Source organism: Brienomyrus brachyistius, chromosome 22 (genome assembly GCF_023856365.1).
Source record: "Brienomyrus brachyistius isolate T26 chromosome 22, BBRACH_0.4, whole genome shotgun sequence".
Taxonomy (NCBI): Eukaryota; Metazoa; Chordata; class Actinopteri; order Osteoglossiformes; family Mormyridae; genus Brienomyrus; species Brienomyrus brachyistius.
Window position 1 is genome coordinate 6,018,993 of NC_064554.1, and position 11,864 is coordinate 6,030,856.

An 11,864-nucleotide genomic window follows, 5' to 3' on the forward strand; every position below is an offset into this window, starting at 1 on the left:
ATAAAATCAGACGGTCATTAAGGTGCTGTCTTCAAAGAGAGGCTTCACATCAGATTTGCTCACTATACAGAACAACACCAACACAGTGAGTCCCTGCCTGTCATGCTTGGAGCCTGTGTTACATACCTACTGCCTGCCCATGTGGCAGGACAGACTCTGGGGCCAGAACAGCAAGAGGCCGCCGGCTCTGTGCGTCCCAGCAGCTAGGCTGGGCAGATTAGCATAGCAGGTGTGTGTGTGTGTGTGTGTGTGTGTGTGTGTGTGTGCACCCCTACTGAAGGGGCAGAGGAAAACCTAACAGCACAGCCGTCACGGGGGGGTGCTCATAGCACACAGCTGGAGATAAGCACAGCCAGCATCAGCCCTTTCATAAAGGACTCCTTCATTTTTGTACAGCACATTGCCCTCCCCAGCTAGCCATCCAGCTGAATAAATCACAGGTCACAGGATATCAGCTACATGCCTGATTGATGTTAGAATGACACACAAAGGCCATATAAACACACACACAATGAGGTACCACGTCTTTAATTTAAAAAGATGCACAGTTACAAAAATACACAACATACATCTGTCAGTCGGCTTTTGAAAGTGTGTCTGAGCACAGTACAGGCGTGTACAGCACCAGAGATTGTACAGATGTCACTGCCTGCCCGCATGACGTCGTACATCACGCACACGAAAGGAGTGCCTTTACTTACTGTCCATGATAATGCTGCAAACATGATTAGATAAAATTTCAAACTCAGTTAAGTTCAATAGAAATACTCAGATATTCTCTCTGAAGAAGGCTGCCCAGCAGTTTGTCTGCATTTTCTCTTTTCTTGTGTTATTTTTGTTTGTATGCACTTGCACATTGGACCTTGGTGAAAAGGAGGTTAAGGCCTCTTGGTGAGTGATCCATCAGCTTGATCTGCCCGCTCTCCACATCACAAACAGCACACACAGGAATGCACCTGAGAGGATGGCATAGCACTGGACAGCCGAAGCGCCGAAGAAGGAGAGACAGCTCACCTACAGGAGAGAGTCAGACTTAATCCAGCTGAGGCACAAGGGGCCTCACTGCAGCCTACACTTTCACTGCAGCTACCAGGGTCTCTCATCAGGAGGTGACCAGCCTTCCTCTGCCTTTCCACACACAGTAAAGTCAATGGCCATTGCATTTACTGAAGGAATGCATCTCTTACCCATCCTCCTTGCTGCACGATCCAGGATAATATTCTCCTCTGGAAGAAATCCCAGATCCAGGCCAGGATATCTGGCAGTGACTGCTGTAAGTGCTCTTTAATTAACTGGAAGAGAAGCTGACTGGTTACCACTGGTACAAAGGGCCACTTTGACATCTCAACGACAGCACTTTGAAATTATGTCTATGAACTTGCCGATCAATGCAATGTCATTCAGAAAGTTTTGCCGTGGAGGGAAATTGAGCTTTAATAAAAGTGACGTGCATTGCTCATTTTTTTAATTAAAACTTAAATCTATTTAGAGGAAAAGCTGGTTATTAAGGCATGTGCGTACTTATGTATTTGAATGAATAATGACACCATAAGGTAAATACCATACCTTCACAATGAATTTCCCTGACACAAAAAGCAGAACAGTGATGCTTTCCCAGGTTATTCCATCTGCAATCACCTTGTCCACAATCTTCCTAAAGGCTTCTAGGCTTACCACTGGAAGTGCATTAATTGACCTGGATATCAGACACACAAAAGCAGGCAGTCAGTGACACAGGTCAGGTTAGTCACGAGTCTGTGTCAGTGGGTGGTGTCTTTGAGGGACACTTGGTACTCTCTTTGAAGGAGAAGCTTTTGGTGCCCTTTATACTGTAGCAATGGTTCTCAAACAGGGGGGGAGGGGTACACAGGCCACTAGGGGGCCTCAATGAGGACCAAGGAGGGGCACGCGGTTTATATGAAATGTGTACAAAAAATAATGACATTGCTAGGGCTGGGCGGTAGTCTACACAATTATTTATGGTATATCAATATATTTTAAAAACGAGATACATAATGCCAACACTGTTTATATTGATAAAGTTGTATTGTGCGTTAAAATCTTAAATGAAACCAGCAGCATTACTTCCTGATTGCAATGAATCGTCGTTTCTTGGTTTGTTTTAAAACATTGTTAAATATCGTATTTTGCAGTGCTTGTTTTAATTTGTTGAAAGCCAATTCCTTAAAACGAGGGTATTTTCAATTATTATGTGCACTTTTAATGGTTGTCCAGCTTCTGATTTTAGAGCCATTGTAACACAGCCTCACAGGAATAGGGCATTCAGATGCGGAGTGAACAGAAAACTGATACGCTAAGTAAGAGTCGGTATCTAGAGTAGAATGACCTATGGAGGGCTGCAGAGCTTTCTCTTCCAGAGCTTCACAGCTGTGGAATCGTCTTCCATCGGATATGCAAGATTCAGGCTCTCTCTCAATGTTCAAGACTAGAGTAAAAACACACTTGTTCAATCTAACTTACAGGGACTCTAGTTCTAGCTCTAGCTGCTCACTCCCAGTTAGACCTATAGTGTCAGGTGTAGAGCTGGGTGGGGATCGGTGCCATTGGCTTTGGATAAACTGGACTGTCAGTGCTGTCACTCTAGCTTCACACCCCCTTGTGGGATTGGAGTGCTGATATTTCAGGGACTCCCCATGCCTGCATTCCCACCTGCCTCTCCCTTCTACTTATGCTGTCATAGCCACATCTGCCGGAGCTTACATACCGCACTCACCTAACTCTTTGCACTGCCTCTAGTCTCCCCTACTTTGGCTAACTGTGCTGTCTGGAGACACCCCCAAAAAAAATCTACATTTTCCGCCTACACTGCTGTCTGCGACATCTCCACTTCCTGCGGCATCTTTCCGGCCTGCTCCCCTTTCTGCTTGTAACATCCCTCCTGTTTGCCCTGCTGCTTTACCACTGTTCATCCTCCCGTCAGCAGCAACACCAGCACCTGCCTGCCATCACCTGCCTGCCCTGCATTGAAACTCGAATCTTAAAATCTGGACAATGTAAATCAGAATTTTGTTATCTTATTTCACTTCCTCTGCCGGCCCCTGGAAGATCGGCTCCTCCTTTGAGTCTGGTTCCACCAAACTTTCAGAGAGTTTCTCCTTGGCACTGTCACCTCTGGCTTGATCACTCGTGGCTTGACCAGGACTAATGTGATGTGCATCGAGACAATGTATTGGTGTGACAATGCTGCTGAAACACCGGCGTATACACAACAAAACTGATTAAACCGATTGAAAGAACGCAGTCAAAGAGACTAACAGGGATCTGTACAGAAGGTGCAGGTGAAGGCAGGCAGGCAGGCAGACATGATGACAAGGGAAAAGCTAGACACACACTCATTACAAGAGAGAGAGAGAAGGACACAATTACTGAATCAGGGATCAGGAAGTAAGACACAGAGCCACACGGGAGGAGATTCAAACACTCAGGAAGATGCAGGGCTGCTGACCACGCAGATGCTTTAAGCTGGCCATTCCTCCTAGGAAACTAGTCTGCTGAAGTAGGACCAGCACTTAGGAGAAACTGGAATGAAAATAAGGCACAGCTGTTAGTATTCAGGCGAGGGAGACTGCGTGGGGGGGTGTTTCAATGGTGTGGGTTCGAGGCCAGCCTAACAGATAGGTTACCTTTTTTGTTCATAAATATTCACTTTCTTTTGCAATGTCATGAACAGAAAAAACAATATTAGTGGAGTGAAATCTTGTTTGTTTGACTCATGTTCAAAAGATAATACACCGTTTGGCAGCATTACCAAATGAAAAAGTGTTTATATTAATAAAAAATGGCAATTTTTGTTATTACAGAAAAGCATACAAGGGAAACAATATCATAAGCTGCGTGGGGGGCATAACATTGGGGGTTCTTGGATAAGAAAAAGGTTGAGAAGCACTGCTTTATATGATACAGTCTTTATTTATCATATAAGTAAACGCTGTTAAATACTGACTGTTGTAGAAGTGTGTCCTTCTCCAAACCTTTGGCAACTCTTCTGATTTGCGAGACCACGTCGTTTACGGCTTCCTCCTCCTGACTGCATTCCGGCAGCAGACCGCCCAGTGTCTCGTCGACCGGCTCTCCCGGTAACTGATCTTCAACGATGCTGCCGGCGAAACCGCTTTTAAGACACACAGAGCAACCGTGACAAACACACAGACTGAGGAAAAGTCAGACTCACCCTTTTATGCTCAACAGAACGACTTTCTTTGTCGCATCAACTTGGTTTTCATTAGGATCCATTAACACCCGCTAAAACACTAACGAAATAGGCAACCGTGTCCAATGCAGTTTCACTTTCGACTCGGAGAGTCACGTGACTGTGTTCCACTTTGGACGGTCCGTGCGGAAATCGATCTGTAGCCTAGCATAGCTTAACGTGGACTGGAGGACTTTGATATGTGGGGAGGTCTCATGTAAAGAATTAAACGGAAAAACCAGCGTTAACGTCTCCTCTACAAGTTGTTGCTGGTTGCCGATTTATGGGAAGGATCAAAACATGGTTTTTGGTAAAAAGAAAGTAATATAAAAGTTTTACGTGCGAATTATTTAGCTCCGTAAAACCTGTGATGCCAAAATCTGCAACTGCAAGCAATTAGTTTAATTGAAAAAACAAAACAATAAGCAGCATAAAACCAATTTATTGGCATCGGGTTTCATGTGGATGTTTGATTTGAAGTAATTTATTTCTGTATAATAAGACAAAGCGAATTAGTTCGCGGAAAATACTGCAGAGCTAAATACATTTCACCACATCCATATGGCCGGCAGTAGCTCTAAGACCGTTTTTGACATATTCCGATCCATGGAGTACGCACCCTCCGCTCCTAGCAACGCGGCTGCTCAGGTGAGTAAGCGGGCCTTTCTGATGCACGTTTGCCGCATTTATTCGCATGGATTGGGCGTCGTGTCTCTCGTCGGATGGCCTTGCACTTCAGAGGGGACTTTGTTCCATTTTCCTGAGTGTATTTACTGTATTCCCCGGGGCAGCCACGTGACTGACTAACATAAGCTTGCGTGTGTGGGTTGCTTTTCCATGCTCGACTCCTATCTCCATCGTGATTTTTGTGCTGCTGGGGCTGTTTGCAATGCCCACTGTTCCTATTGGTTAATAGGAGGGGTGGTGACATAGTTTATAGGATGGTGCCGCAGCCTAACCATGCAGGTGTCTGTTCTGTCGATTTCAGGCCTGGCTGGATGTTCACTCCCGTTCGCTGGGTTTTTTCATCAATGGAGACTTTTTTCGGCCGGCTGGCAGACAGGCCAGTGTTTTCACGGATGCTTCAGGTACCTGCTGTTCATGCTCCTGGGGGCGGGGAGCTGGAGGCTTGGCAGCTTGACCTGTGCGGTCCCATCTTCTCCTGCAGGTGGCAGCGTGTGCAGTGTCTTGTGTGCCTCTGACGATGACGTGTCCCTGTGCGTTTCTGCTGCCAAAGCCGCATTCCCCATTTGGTCCGGCCTGACTGGCCCTCAGCGAGCTCGTGTTCTGAGGAGGTACCCGATTACATGGGGCTGAATGAGCAGGATGGAATCTGGCCAGCCCCGCCTTGCACACAGTACCGGCTCCATGCTTATGTCAGCAGTAGGCGTGTTTTTGTGTTCAGCGGACCCTGCAAGATTTTGCGGAGTATCGTCTGTAATTGTTGCGGCTGAAACACCTGATTTTGCAGCAGTTTCTCAAAATTCGCGACAGTTACATTCTTTGTTAATGTGATTATAAAAAAATACAATCACAATTCAGGCCTCATTCTCAATTCTGAATTCAGTGTATAATTTATATATATAATAAAAGAACATACTGTCTTTTGATTCCAGTTAAGTCTTACTAAAATACACACTCTGTTTATCATTAGTAGAAAATAAAATCAGCTCCAGTGACATATGAGGTTGTTTACTGCACAGACTCCCTGCAGTATGTTTGCTTTCAGCTGGCACTGGCCTGGTCACTGTATTTATCCCTGAGCCAAGGTTGTGTGTGTATTATTAAAGGGTGGTTAACATCCACAGAAATGTGGCCTTTAGTTATCCCAACCTCTGGCACAGTCAAATACATCGACAGGAATATATATAGTTTCTTTCCAAATTCAGGCTTCATGTTGTGCATAGAAACCTGCCGATCTGTGAAAATCCCGTTTGGCCCTGAAGCGGGCTGGGCCAGTAGCATGGCGGTGCTCCATGCAGTGTTGACCCGTCTGATTGGTTCCTCTCTGCTCCGCCCCTCAGGTGGGCGGCTGCCCTGCAGAGACAAGCCCAGTGCCTCGCAGAGCTCTGTGAGCTGAGCCAGTCCCCCAGCCCAGCAGCTGCGCTAGTCAGGCTGCTGCAGTATTACGCCAGCTGGGCCCAGCTGAGAGATGCTCAGCTTCCTGGCTGGAGTCCTGTGGGTGTGGTGGCATTGCTGCTGTCTGACGATGCCTCCTCCTACTCGCTCCTGCTGAAGGCCATGGCCGCCTTATCAATGGGTGAGTGTTACAATTGGAGCACAGTGATCAGGTCCTTCCCAAAGCTCCTCCCTCCATGCTGGCAGTTTCTCGGCTCCCTCTCGACGTGTATTAAAACACTTTAAAATGATGTCATGATGATGCCATGGTCACATGGTTTCTGTGTTTAAGGCAACACGGTTATTTTGAAACCTGGCACTGCATCGGCGCTTCCCGCTCTCCTGTTGGCCAGCCTCGGTGGAGAGGCAGGACTTCCTGCCGGAGCTGTTAATGTGGTAATGGGTCCGACCCTGTCACTGGGGGTCACAGTTGCTCAGAATCAGCACATCAGCTGTGTCACATACAGTGGGAATGAAAAGGTAAGGTTTTGTGGCTTAGTAGTTAGTTTTGTAGTTTATATATATATTTACACAATGTGCATTCACCATTAGTCAGTGCCTTATTAGTCAGTCTGACCTCTGCTGGTCAGTAATATTATGACATTTTATCATCCTGTATAATAGCCTTGTCAGTGTGGTGGGAATTGCTTGAACAATCCCATCAGCTCCTGCAGCATGTGCACAACAGGATTGATGACCACTGCTTTCTGCTAATTACTTCTGTGTTTGCAAAGTCAGTGCTAATGTGCCATACTGATCCTGCCCCCCCCCTCCCCCCCAGGAAGGACGGGCTCTGAGCCAGGAGATGGCCGGTGCTGGTGTCCCTGTCTGGCTTTCCCTTTCCTGCAGCGCAGTCTGTCCCTTCGTCATTTTTGAGTCTGCAGATATAGACAGTGCTGTGGATGGCGTGATAGAAGCAGCCTTCAAAAAGAAGAGGGATGTGAGTATTTGTTCAGCAGATGACAAACCTCCATCCAGCCTGAAGGAGCCCTGTGGCTGGCAGCCATGGTATAAAGAGAACAGGCTAAATTGCTGACAGGCTCCGGGGACTCCGTCTGTGTACGCGCATCTCTGTGACTCTGCTCGTCTGTGTACGCGCATCTCTGTGACTCTGCTCGTCTGTGTACGCGCATCTCTGTGACTCTGCTCGTCTGTGTACGCGCATCTCTGTGACTCTGCTCGTCTGTGTACGCGCATCTCTGTGTCTGTGACTCTGCTTGTCTGTGTACGTGCATCTCTGTGCATATCTCTGTGTGCACTTGTGTGTGTGCATGTGTCTCTACATCGCTGTGCGCTTGTGCATGTCACTGTGTGTGCTTGTCTGTTTCTCTGCGTCTCTGTGTGCTATAGGTTTGCATAGAGAATGTCACTAAATCACAGCATGACCCATCTTCTTTACTTTCCTGCTCTAAGGGTAAGGGCCTTTAGCCCATACGCTGATGCAATTTTTCCTCTCCCTCCGCACTGCACTCTCTCTCCTCCAGTGGCGATGGGTGCTCTGTGTGCAGGAGTCAGTCTGGGACATTGTTGCTGCTCGACTGAAGATTCGAATGGCAGAGATGAAGTGTGTTCCCCTTCTGGATGAATCTGATCGAGCCATTCTGGATACTGCAGTGCAGGAGGCACAACAGCAGGGGGCCACAGTGAGTTAAACAGTGTGCAGATAGGACAGGTGCTTTTTGCTGTGGTTACTGGCAGTCTTTTGCGGTTTAATACTGTGTTCCAACGTACAAGTGATGCAACATATGTGCTTAAAAAGGTAACATTTTAATGCTGAAACTGTTCACATTCGTCTTCAAAGGTCGTTGTGATTCTTGGAAGTGTTCAGAGGGATGTGTGTTTCTGCACAGGTGATTCAGCCACATCTTCCCCCGAGCTCCTCCGCCGCCTACCCCCCCACCGTGCTCTGGGGGCTTGCTCCCTCCTGTCCCTCTGCTGTGTCACCACCCCCAGGGCCCGTCTTGCCTGCCCTGTGCTTCAGGACCGCTGACGAGGGCGTCACTCTTGGTATGTGTGTGTGTGGTCCTGTGAGCCAATCAAATGTCCCAGACGCGAGTGATTTATCATCAGTGGAATGTTTCCTTTTCCAGGAAACCACTCGCCACACGGACAAGCTGGCTCTCTGTGGACAGAGGATCTGACTCTCGCTTTAGAGGCTGCCAGAGGGTGAGACACTGTCCCCATACCTGTCCGCCTGACTCCCGCCTGCCTCACTGTGTCGCCGTACCTGTGTACCTCTTATGTTTTCTCTGGCCTCCCTGTCTGTCTCCCAGTCTATCCATGGGCTCCGTGTGGCTAAATTCTCACTCCGTCCTGGATCCATCGCTCCCCGTCTCGGGAGCAAAGGAGAGTGGGAACTGTACCGATGGGGGCAGAGAGGTGAGGTGGCCTCCTGTCTGTGTGTCAGACTGCACACCTTCAGTCTCAGTCTCACCCCTACCCCATTCCCGCCCACTCATAGGGACTGTTCCAGTTCCTGTGCCCCAGAACCTCCTGCCGCCTCCCTGCGTCGTCTCCTCTCCCTATGGATTACACCACGTTCGGCTCCACTGTGTCAGGGCTGTCTGCCCCAGCGGAGCACAAATCGGATCAAAAGTGAGTATTTTAGTGTGTGATTTCTCTCTGACCTTGTTCACACCTGGTGTTAACATGCATTCAAAGTAATCTGATCACAAGAGGACAGCGCTAAATACAGGTGTGAATGCACTCAAAATGCATTGAAACCGCATCGAGATCCGATCACTCAAACCACATTCAGAGGTGGTCTGGGACGCATAGGGCCACATTCCTATAGCAGTGTGAACGCGACTGGTTCCCGGGCCACATTGAAGGACCGCCTACTCAGCTGACGTCCTCGTGTGGGGGGAAGTACAGATATACAATGAATCTACGTGTACATACAATAAATCTACTGGGAAGCTGGTTTAATATCAAACTGTCACTCATGCGTTGTCAAAGTGCACATCACTAATGTTCTGCACAATTTCAGGAAAATAAATTGTGTAAAAAGTGATTCATTAAATATGTTTTTGAAATTTGCACAAATCACATATTTATTGCGCACTTTGACTTCTTTATTTTTGTCAAAGCTATTCCACGCTTTATTGATATTGCTGAAATGTGCCAATAAAAATTACATGAAGACAAACTTCCATCCATCCATTTTCCAAACCGCTTATCCTACTGGGTTACGGGGGGTTCGGAGCCTGGATGGATGGATGAACACAAACTTGAAGCGTGTAGGTAAGCATGTGCGTTCAGTAGCCTAGATAATGGATATGTTAATGGAAACATATAATAATAGTGTGATTGATTATGTAGTTTTATATTGGTCTGTCTGGGGCTTGAACTCCCGGTCAGGAATTGACTGTTTCATTTAAACATCTTAGGCTGTGTGGTTTCCCTGGAGTGCGACAATAGCTTTTGATTGTTCGGCAGATTCTGCATACGGATGTCATTTACATGCTTATTTAAATAAAGTGCGAGAGTGAGATCCGATTGCAAGCGGTCAGTGGAGAAGCATGCGGAGATGCATGTTTATGTCAGGTGTGAACGGGGCCTCTTTCTCTGTTCCTCTGTGTCAGGGTGTGTATCAGCTCACTGTACCTCTCCCTCTGTAACAACTGTGCTTCTCTTTTTAACTAAATCTCTCTCTCTCTTTCTGTGTAATTGCTCTCTGAGTTTCTTGGCCTGTTTTTGTAGGGTCCCTCGCTCCTTCCTCCAGCTTGTCGGGGGTCGACTGTGCAAGTCTGACTCCGGCTGCAGTTTGGCCGTTCGGACAGCGGGTGGAGAAGTGCTGGCTTGCTGTCCTGACAGTGGCCGTAAAGATGTGCGTGATGCGGTGGAGGCTGCATTGAAGGTCCAGCCGGGGTAAAGAGCGTCACTTCAGTGTGTCTGTTTGTAAGCCACACCCCCCAGCTGTCGCTGACCGGGGTCACGCCCTGCTACCTCTCTGTCCCACCTCCCCTAGCTGGATGAAGAAAGGCCCCGCCTCCCGTTCTCAGTCACTCTACCGTCTTTCTGAAAGCTTGGATGCAAAGAGGCAGGATATGGCCAAGTCACTCAGTACTCAGACTGGCCTCCCACTAGAGGATGCAGAGAAGGAGGTGGATCTCAGTGTCGCCCGACTCTGTGATTGTGCAGCTCTCTGTGACAAGGAACGGGGTGGTGTGCAGGTCAGACATTGCAAACCACCAGCAGTGATTAAATCTCTATGCTGTACTTGCATATATGTAATGTGTATATACTGCAATGTCTCCCTCAGTCGCTTCTCCAGTCTGGCTCTGCCCTGTCTTTGCCAGAGCCAATAGGAGTGGTGGGTGTGGTGCTCCCGGACTCAAAGCCTCTTCTCTCATTGGTCACTTTGCTTGGGGCTGCTGTCGCTGCTGGCAACGCAGTGCTCATGATACCAAGCGAAAAGTACCCTCTTCCTGCCTTGGAATTTATACAGGTCTGCTCACATAAACTCACTGCATGTGTTTATGGTTGGGGGGGACAACAACATAACAGAACCTAATGCTGTTCCCTGGATTCTAGCTCCTGCAGTCTTCTGACATTCCAGGGGGTGTGGCCAGTATTCTGACTGGCCGCCGAGACCATTTGACCCAGGCCTTGGCCAATCATAGTGTAATACAGGCTATATGGTACTGGGGTAATCAGGAGGTGAGCACTGTTCCATCCTATTCTTTTTGGACTGTGTGACAGCTTTTTATCATATTAATAAATAACTTTTTTTTTTTCTTTTACCCCTCATGGCCACTAGGGGCGCCAGTACCTTCAGTACACCTGTTCTGGTCCTCTGAAGAGGTTGTGGCTGAATGGCGAGGACAAGGAGATGGAGGCAAGCGGCGGAGTTGCGAGAGACTGGACTTCCCCTGACCCCACACTCCTGGAGGAGGTGCGGGCACGTGCCTTGCGCTGGAAAAGTGTGTGGATCCCCACAGCATAGGAAGGTGGCCCCAGCAGGGAGGCCTGTGATTCATGTATTCTTTAAGCTGCCATGTATTAAGGTATTAACATGGGGTCTCGCTAACCCAGAGAACCAGTCACTAACTTTTGTCTGTGATGCTCCAGGATGAGTTATTGTTGGGGAAAGTCTAGCATTTCAGGGGGTGCGGTCTTGGGGGGTGCAAGTTGGCTGTCACATGGAGCCATGATGAACATCAACTGCTGGGCCCTCGTCCTGCCATGACATCCTCCTTTGTCACTATGTCCCGGTTCTCTGGCCAGAGTGCGACACCTGCCCAGCTATACTCTGCACAATCATTCACTGTGTCATGGCTATGGCACGACTTTAATAAATTCTCTTTGCCATTGTGGTGCGTATTCTTGAATGTGTACAAAGATCTGAAAGATTAAGAACTGCAGATTTTTTCCCCAAACCCCATGAACTTGGAGTCATTCCATTGACGGTTTAGTTAACTCCTGTTTTTTTTTTCTTCTGCATCAACTTGTACGGTACCATCTTTAAGTGAATGCACTTTGAATCCCATGGTTTTATGGGCATTTGGTTATGAGTCAAGTTTGACAGACCATT

General features: G+C 47.8%; 2 protein-coding genes across 3 annotated transcripts; one reads left to right on the forward strand and one right to left on the reverse strand.

The window, feature by feature from the left end:
- Positions 1 to 512: 512 nt before the first annotated feature.
- On the reverse strand, positions 513 to 4,333 carry LOC125718014 (apoptosis regulator BAX-like). Of its 2 annotated transcripts, XR_007384722.1 has the most exons (6): positions 4,193 to 4,333; positions 3,965 to 4,117; positions 3,467 to 3,540; positions 1,567 to 1,696; positions 1,188 to 1,292; positions 513 to 1,014 (listed from the first exon to the last, which is right to left on the reverse strand). XR_007384722.1 is itself a non-coding variant. In XM_048991477.1 (5 exons), exons 1-5 carry the CDS (start codon positions 4,252 to 4,254, stop codon positions 904 to 906), a joined length of 561 nt encoding a protein of 186 aa, XP_048847434.1. In that variant the 5' UTR covers positions 4,255 to 4,333; the 3' UTR covers positions 513 to 903. The 2 variants fall into 2 exon arrangements, 1 of the variants encoding a protein (XP_048847434.1); XM_048991477.1 differs by lacking the exon at positions 3,467 to 3,540.
- A 384-nt stretch (positions 4,334 to 4,717) lies between these two features.
- Positions 4,718 to 11,643, forward strand: aldh16a1 (aldehyde dehydrogenase 16 family, member A1). The gene is made up of 16 exons (XM_048991476.1): positions 4,718 to 4,858; positions 5,199 to 5,298; positions 5,379 to 5,505; positions 6,235 to 6,470; positions 6,621 to 6,808; positions 7,110 to 7,268; positions 7,813 to 7,971; positions 8,179 to 8,335; positions 8,419 to 8,494; positions 8,602 to 8,707; positions 8,790 to 8,923; positions 10,031 to 10,198; positions 10,299 to 10,503; positions 10,593 to 10,778; positions 10,865 to 10,990; positions 11,091 to 11,643. Exons 1-16 carry the CDS (start codon positions 4,772 to 4,774, stop codon positions 11,274 to 11,276), a joined length of 2,400 nt encoding a protein of 799 aa, XP_048847433.1. The 5' UTR covers positions 4,718 to 4,771; the 3' UTR covers positions 11,277 to 11,643.
- Positions 11,644 to 11,864: the final 221 nt, after the last annotated feature.